This window comes from Ambystoma mexicanum, chromosome 1q (genome assembly GCF_040938575.1).
Source record: "Ambystoma mexicanum isolate Mex_15411 chromosome 1q, UKY_AmexF1_1, whole genome shotgun sequence".
Lineage (NCBI taxonomy): Eukaryota > Metazoa > Chordata > Amphibia > Caudata > Ambystomatidae > Ambystoma > Ambystoma mexicanum.
Window position 1 is genome coordinate 542,049,529 of NC_090922.1, and position 23,710 is coordinate 542,073,238.

The window sequence follows — 23,710 nt, forward strand, 5'->3', positions numbered from 1 at the left end:
AACTTCAGCAGCTCCACCAAGGGTTTTGCCACCAACCGTCACCTTACAACAGCTACCATTACCACGCCCAGGGTTTCTCTGCCAGCTAGACCTCCATCAGTGGTTCTGGCGATGGTCCCATCCATGACAGAGCTTCGTCCTGCTTTGCAGGCACCAGTCGTCGCAACGTTCCCTAAGGGCTCTGATGTAGTGAGAGACACGCCTCCAGCTCTGAACTTCCTGCCCAGACTCACCAAAATCGCACCACTCTTCACTCTTGCACCTCTGGGATCCCTCAGATGGTCACCACTAATCTACTGAGGAAGACATTCCAGAGTATTTTTAATCAGATCACAAAGGGGGCCAAGGGGAACCCGACACCATTCTGCATCATCAGGGGTCACCGGCCCTCAGGCTTTCGCAGCCGTTTAGCCCTCTAGGGGGCCCTGCACCTGCCCAAAGGGACATGTCTCTGAACATCTAGATATTGATATTGATATTTTATTTGTATCATGCTCGTACTCAAGTGTTTCAGAACGCAACAAGGCAAGGGCGGGGAACAAGGGAGAACAAAAACAACGATCTTACTAGGCCCAGTGACATTGAAAATGTGCAAATACATGGAAGAAGGAAGGGGGGATAGTGCATGGTGGGGGAGAAGTGGAACGTGCAGAGCAAGGAAAAAAGAACAGATAAATAATAAAATTAATAATAAATGCAACAAACAGTGGTAGTGCAGCCAGCAAGTGGCAAGTGCTGGGTTTAGGGCAGCAGACAGGGGATGTCTGGTAAGTGCAGGAAGAAAAAAAAAGGGTGTAGACTGTATGGGTACAGATTACAGACCCCAGTGCAATGGGTTGCCCGGAGGCAGTGCAGGAGGGGGTGGCAGGGTGAGCAGGTACCTGGTCCCGTAAGACAGAGGGTAGGCCAGGTGCACAGTGCCGAGGGAGAACAGATCAGCAGGGGAGTGGAGGGGCAAAGGCAGAAGCAAAGAGGAAGGAAGGTCTTGAGGTGCTTCCGGAATCGGGGATGGTTCTCCTCAAGTTTGAGTGGCAGGGAGGCTTATCCAAAGGGAGGCACCAGCCGAAGACCAAGATCTACCCCCAGCTCATTTCTTTGAAAAACGACTGATCCTGAGGGAGTTGGAGGTAGAGGAGTGAACAGCTCGAGTGGGGAGGTATTTGCAGAGGGATAGCTGAAGGTATATTTGACCCAGTCCCCAGAAAGCCTTGTGGACAATGCAGAGGGTTTTGAATGTAATCCTTGCATCCACTGGGAGCCAATGGAGAGATTTCAGGGCTGGAGAGATAAGATCCCAGGGCTTGAAGCCAAGGACAAGTCTCGCAGTCCTGTTCTGGATTAGTTGTAAAGGGTGGAGAGTAGAGGCAGGTAGATTTAGAAAGAGGCTGTTACGATAGTCCAACCTGGAGAGAACCAGGGCTTGGGAGACAGTGATCTTCTGGTGGAAGGAGAGGAAAGGCAGAGTACCTCTGAGGAGGTACAGTAGGAAGTTAGACTTTTTAGAGACATCAAAGATGTGGGCAGAAAAGGAAAGTGTGGTGTCAAAGATGACCCCAAGGTTCTTGGCCTCACAGGTAGGAGTAGAAGGGGGGCCAAGGGAGGCCGCAAAGAGAGTGAGGGGAAAGGAGGGTGAAGGTGAGCCGATGAGGAGGATCTCCCTCTTGCTGGCATTCAGGCAAGGATCGTTGGCGGCACACCAATCTTGAATGGCAGTTAGGCAATCAGATATGAGAGAAGGAGAGGAGGTTGCCGGGGGGAGCCTGAAGATGATTTGAGTGTCATCAGCATAGCACTGAAAATTAGAGCAGAAAATGGCTATGCAGTGAGCGAGAGTTGGCAGGTATTGGTTGAAAAGCCAGGGTGAGAGGTTAGACCCCTGGGGAACACCACAGGTAGAAAGGGAGATAGGTGATAGGAAGGACCCAATTTGGCCACCTTACAAACACTGGTGGCTGAAATACAGCAGCGACTGCCCACTGCTCCCGCCCTAGTTCCTGCAATGAGCCCTCCAAGGCCTTCTCAGACTCAGCCGATGCTGCCTCATAAGGCCCGGTTACCCCGGCCAATGCCGGTGGCATTGCCCATGGTGTAGGGGCAAACAGTTCAGACGGACTCTGGCATGGACACCGATCCCATTGGTACTCACACAGATGAGTCTGATGACTACATTCCTGCAGACAGGGAACCCCTCAGGGGCTCGCCACCTGACAAGATTGGTTTGTTCCACTCTGATATCTAAGGCTGCCAAGCTTTTCAATCTGGTGCCTCAGGAGAAGAAAAATGAAGGCTTCCTTTTTGAACGACGAGAGTTATCCAAGAAGACCATTGTCTCAGTCCCACTGTTGGACGACATATGGGACAACAGATTGGCGGTCATGAAGGCTCCAAATGCCACTCTTGCTAGACGTGACCAGTTGGAGAAGATGTACCGGGTTCCAGACTCTGCTCCTAGGTGCCTCAGGTACCAGACCTCGCTGAACTCTGTGGTCTCGACTGCTGCTAGACGGTTGTCTTCCAACCCCTCTTCTTCATCCCTGGTTCCCCTGGAGCAGGAGGGTAAGAAGCTAGATGCGGCTGGCTAGCAGATCATCACCACGGCCGTATCAACCATCAAAGCCGCCAACGCCCTCACCATCCTGTCCAGGTACGAAGGAGTTGTGGCATACATTGGGGCCCATCCTCGACTTCCTCCCCATCGATAAGAAAGCAAAGCCCTGGCTTTGTTCCTGGAAGGATGAGGTGGCGTTCGACCACGTCATCACTGTTGCTCTTGATCTCGCAGACTCCGGGTTCTAGCCAGATGGGGAATGGCGTGGCCCTCTGTCGCCAAGGTTGGCTCAAGGCCACCAAAGTTGTAGAGATGCTGTTCGATATTGACAGTCTGTTTGGCAAGGTGGTCGATGAAACTCTTCAGGCCATAAAGACTGACACTGAGACAGCGCGTTCCCTGGAAACCCTTCAACAAAGGAGGCCATCCTTCCGTTCCACCGAAGGGAGAGTCGCCAAGTCCTCAAAGAGTTTCACCACCCCCTATTGTCGGCCCTCCCGCTCTACCGCCCTGGAGTCTTATAGGGGATGCACCCAGGCCTACGGCAGTGGAACCCAGCTTCGCTGTCACCCCCATCCAGGACGCAGATGCAAAAGATGGCCTGAATCGGCCCAGGAACCGTGCCCCTACACCTGTGGGAGGCCGACTGTCAAACTTGGTCGATCAGTGGCAAAAGATCTCCACAGACAAATGGGTGCTGGATGTGCTTCAGCAGGGGCACTCTTTAGAATTTCAGGACAAGTGGCCCTGCATTCCTTGTGTTGTGTAACAAGAACTGCTCATGGAGCAGCTGCAGCAGGAAGTTCGCAAAAGGGCAATAGAACAGGTCCCTCAGCACCTCTGGGGTTCCAGTGTACACTCCAGATACTTTCTGCTAAGGAAGAGGTCAGGGGGTGGTGACCAATCCGAGACTTGCAAAGCCTCAACAAGTTCTTGAAATCCCAAAAGTTCAGGATGGTCACATTGCAACATGTGCTCGACCAACTGGAGGGCAGGGATTTTCTGGCACCTCCCGACTTGGAGGAAACGTACTTCCACATCACCATTCATTGCAATCATTGAATGTTCCAGCGTTTTGTCATTCAGGGGTGATATTACCAGTTCAAGGCCCTTTTTACTGACATCGGCCCCAATGGTTTTAACCAAATGCTTGTACATGGTGGCAGTGCACCTGCACCACAAAGGAATCCACGTCTGCCCTACCATAACAATTGGCTCATCCAGTCACGCTCCCGTATGCTGTTAACCCAGCACACCACAGACACCTTCTGACTTTGCTGGCCTTCTCAGTCAACTATCCAAAGTCTTGCATATTGCCATCGCAGAACGCACTGACCCTGGTGCCAGACTCCACACAGTCTCGTGTCTGGCAACTCCCTCGGAAGAGAAGATGCAGGCCATCTTGGGAAAAGTCAAGCGGCTGTTGACTTTTTTCATGGCAACAGTCAGGTCCATCAAGTTCCTGCTAGGGATGATGCCTTTCTGCATCCATCTGGTGCCCTTCTGCAGGTGACACATGAGACCCCTTCAAGAATTTCTGGATGTAAGGTGACAAGAAGTCTCTGGCACATTGACCGAAAAGATCGTGCTCAATCTGACATTCCGTCAAGCCCTGCAATGGTGGTCAGTTCATCCACACCTCTCACAGTGCGCTCCCTTTCATATACCTCCGTATCAGGCTGCAGTCCTTACCGACGCCTCTCTGGCGGGTTGGGGAGCCCACACAGGACATTCTCGCACCAGAGGCCTCTGGCTCCTGGAGGAAAAGAATTGCACATCAATGACCTGGAACTGTGAGCAGTCTTCTGAGCCCTCATTCAGCCTCAGCTCCAGGGAAAGGTGGTGCAGTTCTTCATGGACACTACCCCCACCATGCTTTACATCTGGAAACAGGACACCCTCCCCACTGCTCTCCCTGGGAGTGCAATCTCTGTGGCTCGGCCATTCTTCAACGCATGTTTCTCGTCCCATTTCACCTGGATGGCGTCCAGAACACCATCGCAGACTCAGCAGGGATATGCGTTCCTGCCACGAATGGGAGCTTCAACAAGCACAAGTGTTGTATCTCCTCAGCGGGTGGGGTCGGTCTCAGATCGACCTCTTTGTGACGGCTGCCAACACCAAGTGTCAGAAGTTTGCCATCATATATCTCAGCAGAGGAGTCTGTGGGATGCCTTCTCGCTCCCCTTGGAGGGCCTCTTCCTGTATGCATTCCCTCCAATTCCGCTGTTGCTGCGAGTGATCAACTCACTTTGCATTGGCATTGCCCAGGCAGATCTGGTACTCGGACCTTCTCCATCTCTCGGTGGCTCCAGCCACCAACTGTCGCCACTTCCCGGTCTCCTCTACAGAGAAAGAGGGTCATTACTGCACCACGACCCAGCATGTCTGAGCCTCAAGGCCTAGCTCGTGCAGCCTTAAAATCTGGACTCTATTTGCTGACTTGGGAATGCAAAAAGAGCCTAGCTAAAGCCAGGGCCCCCTCTACATTGGCTTGTTACAAGAACAAGTGGAAACGGTTTACAGTGTGGGGCTGGCCACAAAAGATCTCACCTCTGTGCGTGACTATTCCGCAGCTACTTCCATACCGGCTTTCGCTGACCAAGGCTGCCCTTGCCCACGCCTCCATCCACATCCACGGTAATCCATATTCTGCTACACACGGACCCCAGGCAAACACTCCCAGTGGTCACACAGGCTCGTTAATGAGTTCCTGAAGGCCTCTTCAATATTCCCTACGGTGAAGGCTCTTGCGCCTGTGTGGGAGCTCAACGTTGTACTGTCTAAACTGATGGGAACCAATTTGAACCGTTTGAACCAATGCATCGAGCCCCTTTGAAGTTTCAGTAGTGGAAGACCGCCTTCCTGGTGGGGATCACCTCTGCCAGACAAGTCGGTGAAATATAGGCTCTTTCCTCTAAGCATCCGTATCTGTCCTGCCATGCCGCTAAAGTAGTGCTACCAACTCATCCTTCCTTCATGCCAAAAGTTCTGTCAGACTTTCATCTTAATTAACTTTTGGTTCTGACAGTTTTCATCGTGAATCCTCCTTTGCCTGCTGAAAGGGCATTGCATTTGCTGGATGTTGCGCATGCCCTGAAGTTCTATGTTTACACACAAAGGACTTTAGAAAGACGTCTCAGCTTTGTCAATTTTGGACCTGTGGGACATGGGAAGGCCCTGTCTAAGGCTCCCATCTCCAGGTGGCTCTCCGGCTGTATCATGCATTTTCATCGTCTAGGCAACAACCCATTCTTGGCCGGCAGACAGCGTTTTTCTAGGGTGTTCCCCTCCCTGCTCGACATCTGCAGGGCTGCTATGTGAGGCTCTAGGGAGGAGTCCAGGATCGACCAGGCAGTGCTGTGCAACCTATTTGTTTGAGGTGAGTCTGCACCAGGCTTAAGTGTATTGCTTCTGTGACCCTTGCTACCTCCTGTGGTTTTGTATATGTACTGCTGTGTAATCGTATTCATGAGCGTGTGTATCCATGCTAGACCCCATGCTCGGGAAGGAACTCATTCTCCAGCATGTATGTTGCATGGATTCACATGCAAACCCTCCCTCCTTCCCCTCTTCGGCTTTTCTTGCTTCATACTGCCACTCTACGTGCACTACTAAATCTGAAGATGGCCACCAGGGGTGAATCTTAGGAGGAAGAGTGTCATTGGCTGGGGCAGTATGACCCAAAGTGACACTGATAGGTTATAGAGGAGACGAGCAGTTTTTAGCTCAAATTAAACTGCTTTAAATGTACAGAGGATTCCCAGCCTAACGACTGGGAATATTCATGAGCATGTGAATCCATGCAAGACCCATGCTGGAGAACAAGAGTTACAGGTAACTAACTTGTTCCATCAATGGTATTGGCTTAAAATCCATTTCTTAGTAGAAAACTCCAGAGACCCAAAGGGGCCTAGGAAAAATGCCCCTTTTCAGGTCAGTTAGCCAAAAAGTCACATAGTGGTGTGTTACTAGCCCATAAAAGTGCCCCATAAAATGGGACAAAGTCAATAGTCACATCCATGGTTATTTGTAAAAGGCGGGTAAGGCCGAGTTCTACCCCACAGGTTCAGAGGAGACCACAACAGACCCCAGGTGATGCCAGAGGAGACTCTCTCAAAGAACTCTCGATCTAGACCCATATATCCCAGGACGAAGAGAAGAAAAGCAGGATTTGGCCTAGTGTAAGTCTCTGACAAAACTCTGTAGAAGGAGACCTTCAGAAAGCCATGAAGTTTGAAGAATAATCCATTATCCCTGGACACAAATCTAAGTACTTATAGCACCAGTTTCGGAGAGCATGGCTTTGAGTGGTAAAATAACCCTGTTAGTAGAAATCTTTTCTCATGTCAAGTTATAATATCTGGTCACCCTGGGACTTGAACTCCAAACCACAGATGACCCAAAAGAAGAACAATCTGCTTTTTCACAAGGGTGTCCCATAAGCCAGAGTAAAAACAATGGCGAGGAGTACCCCAAGAAGACTGAGCAACCTAGCCAAGCAGAACTGCACCACTCGATGGGCAAAAAGTAGAAGTCACTCAGCAGAGAATGGTCCCACAAAGGAAACGGTGGATGCAAAATAGGGGGGACCAAGCAGACAGCAGAGGTAAGGTAGCTGTGTCCCACTACCCTTCTGGACAACGGCTGTTTTGGGAAAGATTTTCTTTTTGCTGCTTTCCTCCCATAAACTTCTATGGGGCAACCTTTCTTATTGCTTTGTTTTGATTTCTGACTTGACTTTTTAGATGTTAGTAAAGCCTTCTGCTTTACTTCCCTAGTCTGTGCTCATTCTTATGAGGAAATAGATCAGTTCATAAAACTATCAGCACTGTGTGACTATGTCTCTCTTAGTGAATTTCTTATATTGTTACAACAACTCACCCTAAAGGGAAGTACGGTTAGGATACTTTGTATCCTTATAACCTTTTCTTTAATGTCATCTTGGTTACTTTTATAATGTACATAGGTTGAGCTAGTGGCAGTGGATATTTATTCAACTGTGTTATAAACATTTTACTTGCGCACTTTTGCATTTATCGCAAAGAGGTACTAAAGTTGTCTAGCCCCCGAAGATGCCGGTGCCACAAGGCTTTTAGTTGTCCTTTGGCCATATTGTTCTGTGGCCTTCTTCCTTCCCTCTTGGGTCCGGAATGGACATATATGAGAAGCAGTTTGTGTGTGGATCCAGATGTGGAGGCTGGGACTGTCTGGTCCCAGTACACATCCTGATGCCTGAATGCCTGTTGTTGGACAGATGTGCCAAGTGGCTATCTCACTACCAGCTTCAATGGTGCAGATCATTACCATTGGTGGACCAGGGTGAGGTCAAGTCCTAATCTTGGATCAAAGGAGGACGCCTGCCGCCATTCTTCAGATTATCATTGGAGCCAAATACTCTACGAAGATGATCAGCCCGTTGACAACCCGAATACGAACCCTGCAACTGACCAGCACCAACTCCAGTGAAGCCCTGCTAGGATCTCAAGAAAACCATCATCAGTACTTCGACCCCTGGACCAAACTTGTAATGAGGCCCTAAGTCTTTTGAACTATCTAGACCCACTGTTGACATGTTGTTAATAAACTTGAACTGAGGAAAGAGGTGTTTATTCCTACTCTGGACCACAATGTCAATAGTTCAAGGTTTTCATGGCCCTGGGGGCCATGGCCTACCAGTTCGGGCTGGACCGCTCCCATTGGTGGTATAGGATCAAGATTGGTTTGCATACGGCTGGCCTCCTTCTGCATTGGTACAAATGCGCTAAAAAGCAATGATGTGAAAGGTTACCTAGAGCAATGCCAGGGGCTGACCTTCCAGCCATCACATTGTTTGGTTATGGTTTGTGTCCACATAAAGAAATTAAGGCAATAAGAAAGGACAGTTGATCATTAAGTGTAGCATGGAAAGAGTTCAAACAAACAGTCCATTAGAAACAGATCTTTTCTAGTTGGACAACCTTTTGAGGCAGCCATTTATTATTATTATTAGTCTATTCCTATGCATCTGACCACTCACCTGTGTTGCATTGGTAATACATTCATATACAATTCTTTTTCTCCTAAAAGTGAATGTAAAAGTGAATGTGTGTGTGTGTGTGTATATGTATATATATATATATATATATATTTATTTTTAATATGGTTTTATGTGATATTTACAATTTTTATCTGCATAGTGTGTAAAAGAAAGGCCTATTAAATAATTGTATTTTTATACTTACCTGTCTAACTGGAGTTACTGGTGTTGCTCTGTGTAGACCCTTAATAACCATGGACCCTCTCACACCCTTTCTGTGACAAAACTTTGCCACTCTGCTACGTGGCCTTTATTAGGTTTGGCTAACCTCTGTGTCTTCCCTGTTCACCAAAATAGGAGGCCTCCCAAAATCCTCCCAACAGGACTGATTTTGGAAATCTGTTTTAACACTTAACATTGGATAGTATGGTCTTTCCTTTGGGGTTACACTCTGTGCTACCATTATGATTACACAGCCCTCATCAGAGGGTTGTGCACAAATCTTCATAACTCTATCATATGCAACATTCTGGGGCTCCTCTATGGGCTTTCTTTCAGGTGTCGATTCAGGCTTGCATTTGAGACACCATTCACACAATTGGTTGTAACGGATTCTGACTACTACTGCCCTGGAACTCCAAGAATGACTGAGCCATTAATGTATTTGGGCTGATCTCCCACTTACTCTCACATAGAAACAATGTCTGCCTGCAGGACTCGTCATTGGACTTGACATGGGGATCTCTGCAAGGCACACCGATATAAACAGCGCAGTGGTACCCCTAAAATTAGAAAAAGATCACCAGCCATGGGGTACTACCAATTTAGCCAGCAACTTTTTCTCATTTAGGGGAAACAGGTTACATGATGTACCCTGACCCTGTGGGTTTTAGGGGTTCCCTGGAACACAAACAGTATTCTTCTATTTATCTAATGATTCTTCAGGGAAAAGGTGAAAAGAATAGGGACATCATGCCACAGTGACAATGTAGGACTTTGTCCAACACTTAGTAGAAGGCAGCATGACACTTCCATGTATTGTGTGCCAGTTGTCCTATTTTTCTTGCACCTTGGATCCGGTCTGTTTGTGTGTTATTGGTTGAGCTTGCAACAAGGAAAATGGTTAGCAGCGTGGAAGCGGCATATGCTGGGACATATGCTGTCCATGGGAGAATTGCTGGATATCATTTTAGAAATATCAGGTAGAAAACATGGCTATAGCAGCATTATTTTGGCAATTGCTTTTGCAAGAATGGTCTTTTGATATGAACATTACTGCACATAAGGTTTTGTGGGGCTTGTATGAGTATGGCTCAGAGGACTCCTATAGCTATGGTCTATTGGTCTGATATGAGAGTTATTAGCTGTGTTAAGAAATTGGTATGGAACAGTGCAAGACTTAAACTCCTGCTCATAACGGCATACTGTTTGAGTATGAAAGTTCCAGTATGAGCATCCACCATTGTATTACTTAAGGGACCTAAGAATACTGTACTTATTACTGTAACTCTCTCTCTGTGTACCCTCTCTTGCCTTTTTGCGTTTTTGGTAATCAGCATGTTTCTTGGCTCTGTCTCTTCCTCCCCTTGTTTACCCATGCCTGATGCTCTGCAGGACTTTACGGGCACTCCGCTGTGTATCATGAGGCCACTGATGCTGTGTATGTCTTTGGAGGCCATCGTTTCCATGTAGAGGTGGTGGCTGCATCCCCGGAGCTGTACAGCCTGTCCTACCCGAACCTGACATGGAGTCTGCTGGCCCCTTCTCAGGGCAGGAAGGTAACCGGGTCCACCATAGAGATAATAGGTAGGGAGCTGATGCAGAAGAAACACGTTTGGTATAGTGGAAAAAGGGTAAAATTGTAACAGGGTAAAACCAAGCTGCAAAGGGCTAAAGGAATAAATGTGGTATTGGGGAAAAATAAGGGCAAAGCATTATGGTTGGTTAGACAGCAGAGAAAAGCATTAAACTATGGATAAAGAGGACTGCAAAGAAAAATATGGACCTAGACAAAAGGACACTGATGGGTAGGGTTGATCCAATTGGTGGGAGGGCATTGGCAGGAAGCATGGATCCATTGGTTTGGAGGTCATTAAAGGTGTGATTCATTTAAAGGAGTCATGGAGGGCAATCGAGGAGAAAGATCAATTGAGATGGAATGGAGGGCAGTGGAAGCAGAGGATTTATTGGGTGTCCCAGAAGACATGTGGAGGTGAGGACTGATTAAGGGGCAGGATAGTTTTGAGTGAAGGAGGGAATTTATGGAAAAATTAGGAACCGCTGGACAATTTAGAAAAAGTACTCTAGGACCGAGAGAGAAGCAACGTGGATGAAGAAGTGAGGACAGTGGATTGAAGATGTGAGCTGAATAAGTGTAAAGCCTTCATTCACAAGAAGATGGTTAGGGAAGGGAAGTCTGGGAACTAGTTTGGGCAGTTTGTTGCCTGAAAAAATGGGGCACGATCTTGGGACCAGGGCAGTGTCTTTTCACTGGGAAGGATGGTGACCACCATAGTGGGTAAGGTGGGAATTAAAGAAGTTGAGACTGTATGTGAAAGACACTGTGAAAGCTGTATGTGAAAAATGGGCAAGATGTAAATGAGTGTCCAGTCTCTGCATGTCCCTGAATATGCCCCTCAGGTGGTGGTAACTGGATTGGGTGCCAGTAGACCCTTGAAAAAGCAGACTTGGTGGGAACAGCAGAGGCATTGCAGTCAGCCATAGCACAAAATGTTGTTTGAATGTTCAACATTTACTTGTCTCCCCTCAGCCGCTCTCGCACTTCTTTCATGTGGCAGCAATCGTTCGGGACACCATGGTGGTAATTGGGGGCAGGACTGAGCAGCAGGAGTTCAGCAATAACATCCTCTTCTACCAGATCAACTGTAACACCTGGATCATTCCAAACCGCACAGGCAAGTCTCTACATTAGCATGGTAGGGTTCAGGGGTAAAGTGCTGTACTTGAGGGGTTACTTCTAGCCTCTGATAATTGGCACGTGTGTGTCTAATTAGGCATGGGTACGATTCCCATTATCCCTTTTCTTTTGGTGCAAATAAGAGAGCTATTAACTGGTCTCACTCTTTTTGTTCCTATTCAGACTCTGTTGTTGGCGAGCCGATGAATGAATCCATCGCCCATGCTGTGGCGGCTGTTGGCAATCGCCTCTACATATCGGGAGGATTCAATGGAGTTGCCCTAGGCCGCATGCTGACACTCTCTTTGCCCTCAGACGCCTGTCTAGTGTTTATAAATCAGGCCAGCTGCAACAACTCTGTGGGCAGCTGTATCTGGTGCAGGACAAGCTGCGTCTCTGCAGACATGGCAGAGCGGTAAACAAATTTATTAATACCACTTTCATTGAGTAACAAAATTGCCTGCAGTCCAGATAGAGGAATTGTGTGGGAGCTTGGCATAGTCGTACTAGAAGTCCAATTACTGAAAGACCATCCAGTTATCAATTTAGTTGGGCATTATATTCTTGGAGTGTCCAAATGTGCCTGTTGTCGAATCTGTTAGCTTGGCCCATGGCCTTTCCTCATATGTGTCTTTCCTTTCCCAGGTTGGGCTGCTCAGTGGGCAGGGCCTCATGTTTTCCTTTACCAAGGTTTGCCGAGGAGTGTAGACGACTAAAAACCTGCAGTGAGTGTCTTGCTCGTCACCCGCGAGCCATGTCTGTGACCCTGGGACAGGTGAGTGGGCCATCTGAGTCTTCAGCCTCCAATGTCAAAGTGAGTGTTATAATAATGACTATATCCTGTCTTCTTGCTCTGTATGCCTCACCGAGGGGCAATCGGAGTCGAAAAAGTTACTTATAATCCTAGGTCTGTCATATACGAATGTGAAGTGTGTGCTCTATAAATCCAACCCATTCTTATCTCGCTCCTCCTGTCAACAGGGAGCATCTCATTGTAAATGGTGCACAAACTGCCCTGAGGGTGCCTGCATAGGGAGTGATGGGAGCTGTACCTCTGAGAATGACTGTCGTATCAACCAGCGTGAGATATTCGTTGCCAGCAACTGCTCTGAGATCTCCTGTGAGGCATCCGATTGCCCCAAGTGTACAGCCTCTGGGAAGTGTATGTGGACGCGACAGTTCAAACGCACAGGTGAGTGATTACACAGAAAATATTCTCGCCCAAAACCTGCAGTCATCTCTGATACACACTGTTGTGGTCCCCCACCCCTGCTACACCCTCTTTCTGGCCCACCCTCCATCCATCTCTCTGCCCTCCACTAGGTTGTATTTTCTGACCCCTCCATAGCCCTGTCCCATCTTGTTATGTTGGATGCATTTAAGATGCTAACATCACCCTAAATCATCTTCGAATTGCTGGATAGCTAAAGGGATTGTAACAATGCATGAACCAACATGTGTTCTTTTGGTTTCTTCTAACACATGACCAGACCGATCACAGGCACAAAACTCTCCCCCTTGCCCGCAGTATCTGCCGACAGACCCTTCCCATCATATCCTCTCTCTTGCTTGTTTATATTTAAGATCACAGCCGAAGGTTGAACATCTAACTGGATGGATCAGTAAATAGTATGACTGCAGTTTACACCTGCTGCCTCCCCCTTTGAGCTGCCACATCTCTTCTGGAAAGACACTACACTGTTGTGACATGTAACTTTGTGTCTACCCGTGTCAGCCATGCTTAAAGCGGCATGTTGTGTGAGCTGTAGTCCCAGCTTTCATGCTAAACGTACAGTGTGATGCAAACTCTTTCATATTCAGTAAACGTGAGCCTGTTATACTGAAGTATAGTATAGCAGAGGTTTTTTCTATAGTCCAGACTGAGCGCCAGTGACATTGAGTCTGGTACATTACAGTCCTCTTCTATAAACATAGTTCACTGCTCTTCGACTTTTCGGGGATGAGCGCCAAGTGTCCTGATGAATAGTAAACAAAGAGATAACAATGCAAAAGACGTACGGCACTGCAGAAGAACTACAAACCTCCGTCCTTGCTGTAGTTTACACAGGATCTGTGCTGTCGGCTGACAATTATGTTGAAAGGTTCCTAGTGCTGGATGACAAGATCATCCTTGCTATAGCTTACACAAGAAAGATGCTGGTTGCTGATACCACTGCTATGGAGCAAGTCTCCCTTCCCCACTGTGCAGACAATTTTCATGGATGTAGGCGTAAGACAGTTTGTCTGTTGAAGGATGTGCATGGTAATGATGGGAGGTGACACCTCCTGCCCATTAATTACAAATAGATTGAGATCCAAACCCACAGAGCAGTTTGGGCTGGCTATAAAACAGTTTGTGCATAAAGGCCCACTGTACAAGAGGTAAGTAAAACACTAAGCCTAGATATTAAAACAGTGAAGTGGCCCTGAAGGGACACTTTAAACCACTGATAACAAAAATGCAATGGGGGTTTTCTAGATCCCGCTGGTGAAGGATTGCGATCGATAAACCAGTTGCAGCATACAGGGCTTTCACCTAGTTAGACCAAACTCTCCCTTGTAAACATGGCCAGTGCTTACTCCAATTTAGACCAATATCTCACTTGTAAACGTTGCTGAGTGGTAAGGCTCCACTCTTCCACGCGATAGACACTGGTGGAAAGCACAGATCACACATTTAGACATGCCAAATAAAAGATTGTCCACGCATTCGCGCCTTGAAACTCTTATGTATAGGCATGTTATAAATGCCATATATCACATCATATATATCGCAGTGAGTACTGATACATTGAATTGGCAGGGGTGTTCCTGTTACCTATGTGTGCTGGTACCCACAATGCACCTCAGTGATAATGCCCTTAGATTGTTTTTTTTCCCACGATTGTTAGTCGCAGGAGTGAGAACAGAAATAGACAACAGCATTGACAATGAAAAGGGATCCAAAGATTGGGGGTGCAGAATTGGCACCATAGAGTGGTGCTATTGAGGTAAGTCCCATTTTTGGGGGTTCGTTTGTCATGTTTTGGGGACTGTGAAGACAGAATTTCAATTTTTGGGAATTCTAATCTTAGTTTTAGGACCCCTTAACTTTTGGCGTTTTACCTATTTTTATTTTTAATTGACTGACCTTTTTTGAAGTGTTAGGTAGACTTCTACTAGTGCCCCTGTGTTGAAACCCTTTTTGGCTCATTTTGAGAATATGGTGCTGGTTTCCTGATAAGGCTCACAGACCCAGAGGTGTTATTGAGCATCTGTTTTGGGCAAGAGGGGTGCAGCGTGGTGCTGGGACCACTGTAATTGTATTTAAAACAGCAGCAGTGTTCCCATATACACTGCACCAATAATTCCCCTGCTTTTTACCAACACCCTGTGTGGGAGGCACCAACTGTATCAGCCTCTATATCTCTTCACTGTGGCACCCTCTTCCTCGGCACCAGAGTGCCTCAGAGGGTTGCCATGCCAACGTAGTCATGTTGCGCCTGATTGTTTGCCTGCGCTGTTCTTTTGGCCTACTGGGAGCTAGCAGGCGGGCCCCAGCACCAAGGTCCACACAAAGGCCCCTGTCTGGTGCTGGAAGGCACCCCCCATGCTGCTGCACCTCTTATTCACCCATCTCATATTGAAACTGTCTCCTGCCCCAAGAATATGGACAGTGCGCCTCCACTTGGCCCCAGTAAGCACCCTGGATCACTTGCCTTGGCCAATATCTCTCAACATGACTGCCTACTGACTCTTGCATCCCTCGGCTCACAGCCACACTGCTAACGGTGTCCTCTCCCAATGGTTACTACTGTACATCTCTTCTCATCTGCTTCTGCTGCCTACTGTGCCTAACCCTTTTAATGCTGCACTGGTGCTCTTCCACTGAGTCAAATCTAGGTGTACTTTTTAAATTGCCGCAACCTCCACTTTTGTGCTATTTTAGTGCTTTTTTGCAAAGTCAAATCTAGGTGTGCTTTTTAACTACCGCCGGCTGGCTGCTAGGCCGCCTGGTGAGCTGTCTTGTGCCTGTGCAGTATCTACTCTTGTCCCACTCCCGCCCTCCAGCTTCCTCTATGGTTCTCTCCATCTACTCTAATTTTGTCCACTTTATCCTTCCCGATTTGGTGGGAGGGGAGGGTTAGGTGATACCATTATCACCTAACCCTCCTCTCCCACTAAGTCGGGAAGGATGACGTTAAAAAAATATCTCCTTTCTTGTAATCCTGGATTACCTATCGCAGACACCTACGTCAGTGCCACGTCCAGACAAATTGTCACTGACATTCACTTTTTCTGTCCCCTCTGCAGACCTATGGGCTCCTCATCTGATTTCCACAATCTCCCCTTACCCTTCCTCTTCCTGATGTGAAGTTCTCTTGGCTGGTGTGAGGACAGTTTTTCTAAAGTCCATCTAAGGGCTTAGTAAAACCATTCAACTGAGGCAGTACAAGACTCCACTCTTAGTATAAAGCTGTAGCACCTACGTTCAGGGTAGCGTAGACCGAGCAGCCAGGCTTATTTTAGGAGGGAGAGTAGGCTGTAGAACCAGTACATACATATTGTATTATACATATAGCCCAAAGAAACACTGACACACTATGTATTCTAAAAATAAAGGATTTATTTTATATACACGCAGACAATGAGATTATTGGGTAAATACTATCATAAAGTATATAAACACACTATAAAAACACAACACTATGCTTTAAATACACGGATCAAAGCACAAACCTTATTTAGAAGACCTAACAGTATTTCTAGGTGAGACCTTTGTAAACACATTCAGTATAAGCACACCTGTTCTTGGGGAGTAAAACCATAGATTACTTTCAGTAATACAAGAGTAGTTGACCCTAGCAGTTGTACCGTGACACACAGCAAGGAAATCACATAGTAAATACACTAGACAATATACTTTTCAGAATAGTGGAATATTTATTCTAGGAACATTAAAATACTTAACTCGGATTCAGGATAACCGTTATTATAGGGGAGTTGGACCTTGGGGTGTAATATTCAATCACAGTTGCTTTTCACTTCACCGACAAAGGGAAGCAATAACTCTTAACTTATTTTAGGATATCAGTTAACTCAAGGTACGTAAAACCTATACACTTTTTAAAGATGCTATCAGCAACTTAAAGGCAGGTGTAAACCTAAGACTTTTTTTCTGTCTGTCTAAAACGGCCCAGGGAAAGCAAGCCCCCATGTTATTCTTTATGAATGACTCAAGGTAATTCTAGGTAGGTAAAACCTAACACAGACTTATTCTAGACAGGCTAACAGCAAGTCAGGGGAAGCAAGGCCCAATTGGGGAGACTCCTACATTTATCCTAACAGGAATACTGAAGTGGAACCAATAGCATTACTTTTGGGAAAGAGGCACAGCCAATTTACATGTTAGTAAAATAAACTTACCTTTACTTTCTATTAGAATGGTGAAACCGTTTCTAAGGAAAGAAAGCTATTACATATACTTTTCATAATGGCAACACATTTCTAAGATAAGTAAAACAACCTTGTATATACTTTTGAGAATGGCAGAACATTTCTAAGGGAAGTAGTAACTTTTGTATTTGCTCACTCTGAGTTACAGTTACCAACCAACTTCTTTTACAAGTAAGTAACTTTTGGATACTTGTTATTCTTTTCAACGCAGAACCCTTTTCTTATCCAGTCCTTCAATTATTCTATAGCAGTAGAGGGACCCTAGTGGTCTAGGTGCCAGCTGTAGGCAGGGTGAGATAGGGTTCAGTTGCAGTCAAAGTCAGAGTTCCAGAGGAAGGCTGTTCAAACAAGTAAGTATTTAAAGTTAGTTGAGGGTCCAGGGACTTGAGAGAAGACACCCTAGGAGGATTCCGCAGTGGGCCCGGGTGAACTGGATAAGTGGCCTCCCAATCACAGAAAACATCCCAAAGCTGAAGAGAAATCACAAAGGCTTAAGGTAGGTAAAATACCACAGCCAAAACAGAACCTCTGTTCAGAAGAAGAGTTGCAAAACCCGGTTGATGGATTCCTTTGTCAAGAAGCCTGAAGACAGGACTTTGGATGGACTTTTGCAGCAGAGATCACAGTAGAAGGCTTCAGGCAAGAGTGTCCTTGTGGCTGGCTGCGGACTGAGGGTTTTGGTGCCTTTTTAGGAGCACAGAAGAAGACAGAATATCGCTGGTAGGATTCTCGTAGTTTGCAAGGTCCAGCACTCTTTTTAGACCTGAATCGTGCCTCTAGAGATCCAGCAGGATGCCCACGAAGTGTCTGCGAGATTCACAATTCGTAAGACCGTGCAGCACATTGGCTCGAGGTCCCATGGTATTGGGGTATTGCAGCCCCGCAAGCTCGCAGCACAGCCTGGGATGGCTCAAAATGCAGGTGGTCTTGAGTCTAGTGGGTCTCGCCAGGCTCTGGGTCGGGACATCGTTTTCAGAGTCCCCAGGTTGATTGGAAGGAATTGTTACACAGCAAGTTCTCCGGTCGCTGGAAATTGTCTCCGCTGCGGTTTCTTCATCTTCTTCTTCGGTTTTGATTCCAGTGGTCGACTACCTCTTCAGCTTCCAGATTCGGACCTTTATGCAGAATCCAGCCAATCAAACAGCCTTGCAATATTCAAATTTGGGGGAGTTGGCAGTCCTTTCAGGACAGCCAGCCTTCCAGTTCGAACTGGATTCTCACACTTAAGCTGGAAGACAAAGGACTGCAGAGTTTTGGACTCCTCCCTCGCTTCTTGCCTTCACAGACACTCTGGAGCCTGGGCGGGCTTGACCGAGATCTCCCACCGAAGATAAAGTTAACGCAAAGGATTTGCCCACCGTGAATGTCAGGAGAAGGAACAACAATGGCAAAGGAATGCTAAAATGGCGAAAAAAGAAAAGTGAGGCCATGGGTGCCTTTAACAGCCCGTTGTGAAGGTGCACCGAATGAATAAAAAGGTTCAGTGCCACTAGCCATTAACGGTATGTTTGTCCTTGTAACATAAATGTTACATTTAAAATGAGAAAGGGGATACTCAATATCTCCCCAGCACTCCACATAAGGTGGGGGTGCTGGTCTCACCTAGTAAAATGTAAAAGGGATCCAAAGATCCTTTCTATCCTTGGAAACTGTAATTCTCACAAGGTTAGCCAGGGAAAGTTAAAACGGGAAGCATCAGGGCACCCAGCAACAATAGGCACTTATTGCCAAAAAATTGTCAAAGATAAAAACTTTTAAAATACACTATGGAGAGTCTTAAATGACACCCATAAAAAGAGTAAAAGACTCTGTGAGTGTGGAAAAATAGCATTACTTTTGGGTGTAGGGAAAAAGAATCTACCAGTCCAGCAAAATGTTCTGGGGTTGACGCAGGTCAGGAAGATTTACCATTGATATGAAAATCTTACCTAACAGCTGACTTCTCATCCTCTAGGTGCATTATCAATGTTTATCACAATGGCACTATCATGGTCCAGGATCCTCAACCCAATCTCCTTCTCTTTGACCGGCGCCTGCTGTCTCTCATCAACTTCCTGCCCGCTCCTGCTACACCTCCCTCACCACCTCCGACGGGTGTACCACCCCCCTGCACCCCTCCTTGGAAAATTTTAAGGGTGGTAACCGAGTTCACTTATCCACACGTTATGCTCATTCTGCTATAAAATATTAATCTGACATTTTCCTCCTCCTTGAAGACTTTGATCTAGACTTCCTCGCTCTTGCCGAGACGTAGTTCAATGCCAACTCAGTCACTGCTTTTGACTCCCTTCTCCCTGACGGCTACAAGATCATCTCAAAGCCTTGACCCAACTGCACTGGCCGTTGTGTAGTCTTGATCTTCCCTTAGTGACTCCCTTCTTTCCTCATACCCAGCCCTACTATTCCTTTGAAAGCCTGGTCTGCAAGCTTGGCATCCCTCCCACTTCCTCTTTGACCATTACTACCTTTTACAGGGCCCCAGGCCCTACCTCCTCTTTTCTTTCAGAATGGACTGATTTCTCCACCTCTCTCCTGACCTCCACTCCCAATCTCCTCCTTCTAGGTGACTTTGTTATCAATTTAGATTTTTCAATCATGGCTTCCACTCCCTTCAGTGACCTCTGTACCCCTCTTTACCTCTCTATTCTCCCCTCTGGCCCTACCCACTCGGCTATGCACACTCTGAATGCCTTCATCCATTCTGATCTCTTGCTTTCTACCCGACTCTCCACCTCTCTATCCTGTTCTGACCAGACGCTTCTTTCCTCCCACCTGGGACCTGTCGGCCCTCTGGCCAAACCTCCCCCAGCTCTGCCAGCCTCGGTTGCGGACATTCGTCCAATGAAGCGAGTGTCAGTTGCTGGTTCTGCTTCCACCTTCACCCCCCCACCCCTCCTCCTTCCTCTGACTCAACTATTGACTCTGCTCTCAACAATTTAGCACTCGCTATCACTCACACTCTCGATATTCTTACCCCTGTCATGAGGATCCGTCTGAAACCTGCCTCCAAGCGCAACATTTGGTATGACTCTGATCTATCGGTCTGAAACAGAAGTGGAGAGCTACTGAGCGGAAGTGGCAAACCTAGAGCTCATCCTCTAATAAACTGGCCTGTCGCCTTCTCCAAAGGCAATATCATCTTTCCATTCACTCCAAGAAGGGCTCACATCCAGGCCTGCGTCTCTGGAACTTCGAACAACACGGCTGAACTCTTTCTTCAAATCTGCAAGGAACTAGCCAATCAGTCTGCAGTCTCTACCTCGCCTCTACCTTCCCAGACCCTCTGCACTACACTGGCTACCCATTTTGCTGCTAAAACTCAGGACATCCTGGGTTCTCTCTCCTCTCCTCCTCCATCCCCCTGCCGCCCTTGGCCCTTCCTCGTGCCTCATCCACTCTTCCCTCCTTTTCTCCTTTCACACCGGACAAGGTCACTAGAGTTGTCTGCTCTATTAAGGTCTCTTCCAAATAGGTCTCCCGCTGTTCCTCAAGAACTATTATGGACAATATCGGCTCCCTTGGCCCCTGCACTTGTGGACCTCTGCAACCATTCTCTCGCCACTGGGTTTTCCCATCTTCCCTCAAGCACTCTCTTGTGCGCCCGCTCCTGAAAAAGCCTTCTGTCGACCCCTCATGTCAGGATAACTACCGCCCCATCTCGCCCACTACCTTCCTTGGGGAAACATTTGGAGATGTTGGTCTTCCCCCATACTGAGCTTGTTGGTTGCCTGCAAGACCATCAAACTGGATTCCGAGGCCAGAGGCACAAAAAACTGCTCTTCTGAACAGCTGCGAAGAATTGCTTGCATCTAGCTCACCTGCTGTTCTCATTCTACTCGATCTCTCTTCTGCTTTTGACACGGGTAACCACTCCATCCTCCTAAAAAGACTCCATGATACCCTTGGTATCTCGGCGTGGTCACTGGACTGACTGACCTCCTTCCTCACTGACTGTGCCTCCCAGGTTATACTGGGCTCTTTCTCCTCACCCACCTCTATCTCCACCTGTGGCGTTCCCCATGGCTCTATCCTTTCACCATGGTTCTTTAACATCTATCTCGCTCCTCTTGCTCACCTTATCACCACTTTTTCACCACACTTCCAATGTTATGCAGACAACACTCTACTCTTCTTCAGACTATCCTCTGCATCTCTTCTGACCTCCTCCGTCATTCCCGATTGCCTGTCCGCTATCCAGTCTTGGCTTACCCCCAATGTCCACTGTCTCAATGCCAGCAAGACTGAGATTCTTACTATTGGGACTCCTGTTTCCTCTTTTCTCCCCTCACTCTGGACACACTCGATGAACTCTCCCTACCCCCTCTCACCTTCCTCTGAGACCAGAAGCTTGGGAGTTCTCTTCGACCCCTCGCTTTCATTCCTCACATCTTGGACCTTGCCAAGAAGGCCCATTTCCAACTTTACCTCCCCAGGGGCCGCCTCACTTTCCCGCAGAAGCTCAATGTCTCCAGGGCTTTTGTACTCTCCAGGCTGGACTACTACAACAGCCTCTTCCTTAATCTACCTTCTTCCTCTATCTGCCCCCTCCAGCTAATCCAGAATAGGGCTGTGAGACTTATCCCTGGCCTTTAACCCATGGACCGTATCTCTCAGCGCTAAAATCTGTACAGTGGCTCCCAGTTGCTGCAAGGATCAAATTGAATTCCCTAAGGCTGTCTGGGACCGGGGACTACACGATCTGAAACTTGCTCTCACCAGATGCTCCCATTCCAGATCCCACCAATCCTCCGGCTCAAACTCTCTGCTTGTCAAACGCTTTTCGAAGCAGAAAGCGGGCCGCCGTTCTCGTTCCGCAGCTGGCTCCTTCCTCTGGAACAGCCTCCCCTTTCTCTCCATCTTGAGCTGGATCTCAAATTCCACAAACGCCTCAAGACTTTCCTCTTCTCCTTCTCCCTCTCTCCCTCCCATGCTAAACCACACAGTAGCTGTGATTGGTGGCCTGGACCATTATGTGTCCTTCTGGGTCCTGACCTTCTGCCCATCTGCCCGATCTCCCGCAGCATCCACCCTTCCCCCTTCACTTGCCTTCGAGCACCATTTGGCATGTGCTGCCCCACAGGCCTGCACCTATTGTCTGAGGTAGTGACCCGCCTCCATGTATTGATCACTGCCTGAAACTTTCCTGTTTGCCTTTGCTACCGGCTCTTGCACTTACCTGTTGCCTTGCATGGTCTCCCTGGCACTTTTTCCCTCTGCGGATCTTCTAGCACTTACCCCTTTCCCTTCTCTCCCTCTGCACTTGCACGATCCCAATGTTCACATGGCCTTAAAAGACAGCTTTTTTTGAAGTTTTTGTTCTTTGCATACTCCGTTGTCTTGCTTCTTTTTCCCTTGTTCCCCTCCCCTTGCCCTGTGGGTGTTTTGAAACACAATTTTCTTGATGTATAAGCGCCTTACAAATGCCCAATAAAATTAAATAAATCCATGTGTGCTATAGGATGATTTTATGGTTCTGCATTGGATTTACTGAGTAGACTGGTGGCAGCTGTTATTCAATTTTGGCTTTATCAAGGACGCAAAGCCATTAAACCCCATTGGTCGCCCATGTATATTTTTGATATCCATTGGAATGGCAAGGTATTTTTTTACGTTCTGCCCTCAGCCATTTTGTATTAGGCGCTTCCTTTGTTCAGGGACACCACGAGCTAGCCTTAAAATGCCTGTTCTGCACACGTGGGCTCCTTGTGAGCCCAGGATGACAGCCTTCATATTGGGTTGTACTTGTTTAGACCCTTCTGTCTTTGAGCTGGCCATATCACATCCTGTGAGTGTGGCCTGGGTTGAGTGGCAGATTTAGGGGCCAGCTTAGATGGTTTGTCCTCCTGACCTGTTGTCCTTAATCCCCTAATGCAATTAGTGGGCTGGCTTTTGCCAGCCCCTGTGAGCAGTAGTATTTGAGGGGGGAAGCCTTGTACCTAAGCTTCTCTTACAACTGGAATTTTCAGAAGAGCAGGTTCCATCTACCTTCTCGAGTATTTCCTGCCATTGCTGCAATTTAAGGGACACATTTGGCCATGCTAGCTTAATGCGCAGCCCTGTGCTGATCTCGGGTTTGGGTTTTCTGCTTCTGGGCATCCATCCTGGGCCTCCTTTGTCCTCATGCTGACTTCACTTAAGTGCTGGAGCCATCTCGGAGCCGTTCTGCTGCCACTCTCCCATTTTTTCTTTTTTTTAAATGTTTTATTTTAACATGTGGCAGCATCGTACAGCATGTATTCACAGAATGATGCAGTGATAGTAGCCCCAAGAATTGGACATTAAAGACTCACCACAAACCCATTAATACGATTATATATTTCAAACAAATAACAGTTCTCAGGTCTTCTGCTCTTATTAAGAGTTCATGTTGTAGTATCAACGGGCTGGGTCGTAGATTCCGTTCTTTCCATAAACGCCCGGAAGCAGGGCCCAGATATCTTTTGGCCTGGAGGTTGGCACTATGGTTTGTGCATAGTCGGTCTCGTTTTCGTTTATCCAGGTCATTTCCATAAGCCATTGTTGTAATGTAGGCCGTTCTTTTGTCTTCCTTTTCAGTAGTGTGCTTTTTTTTGTTGCTATTATGCATCCAATGTTGAACAGTGTGCAAGTTTTTATATTAGTCTTGCCGATATCTCCCAACAGGTACTTTAATGGATGGAGAGCCGGTTCTATGTCCAATATTTCATATAGTGTTTTTGCGAAGAGTTTCCAGAACTCTATCAGAGGGCAGCGCCAGAGCATATGTATTGTATCCGCCTCTGTTGATCCACACTTTGGGCAGGTTTGCGGC

At 47.3% G+C, this 23,710-nt stretch overlaps 1 protein-coding gene across 1 annotated transcript in view; it reads left to right on the plus strand.

The window, feature by feature from the left end:
- Positions 1 to 23,710, plus strand: part of MEGF8 (multiple EGF like domains 8) — a 1,665,761-nt gene that overhangs the window by 1,228,375 nt on the left and 413,676 nt on the right. Inside the window, exons 31-35 of the mRNA XM_069640964.1 lie at positions 10,182 to 10,345; positions 11,338 to 11,482; positions 11,668 to 11,899; positions 12,130 to 12,259; positions 12,466 to 12,676. Coding sequence (XP_069497065.1) covers positions 10,182 to 10,345; positions 11,338 to 11,482; positions 11,668 to 11,899; positions 12,130 to 12,259; positions 12,466 to 12,676 — 882 coding nt within the window. The remainder of the gene's footprint in view (positions 1 to 10,181; positions 10,346 to 11,337; positions 11,483 to 11,667; positions 11,900 to 12,129; positions 12,260 to 12,465; positions 12,677 to 23,710) is intronic.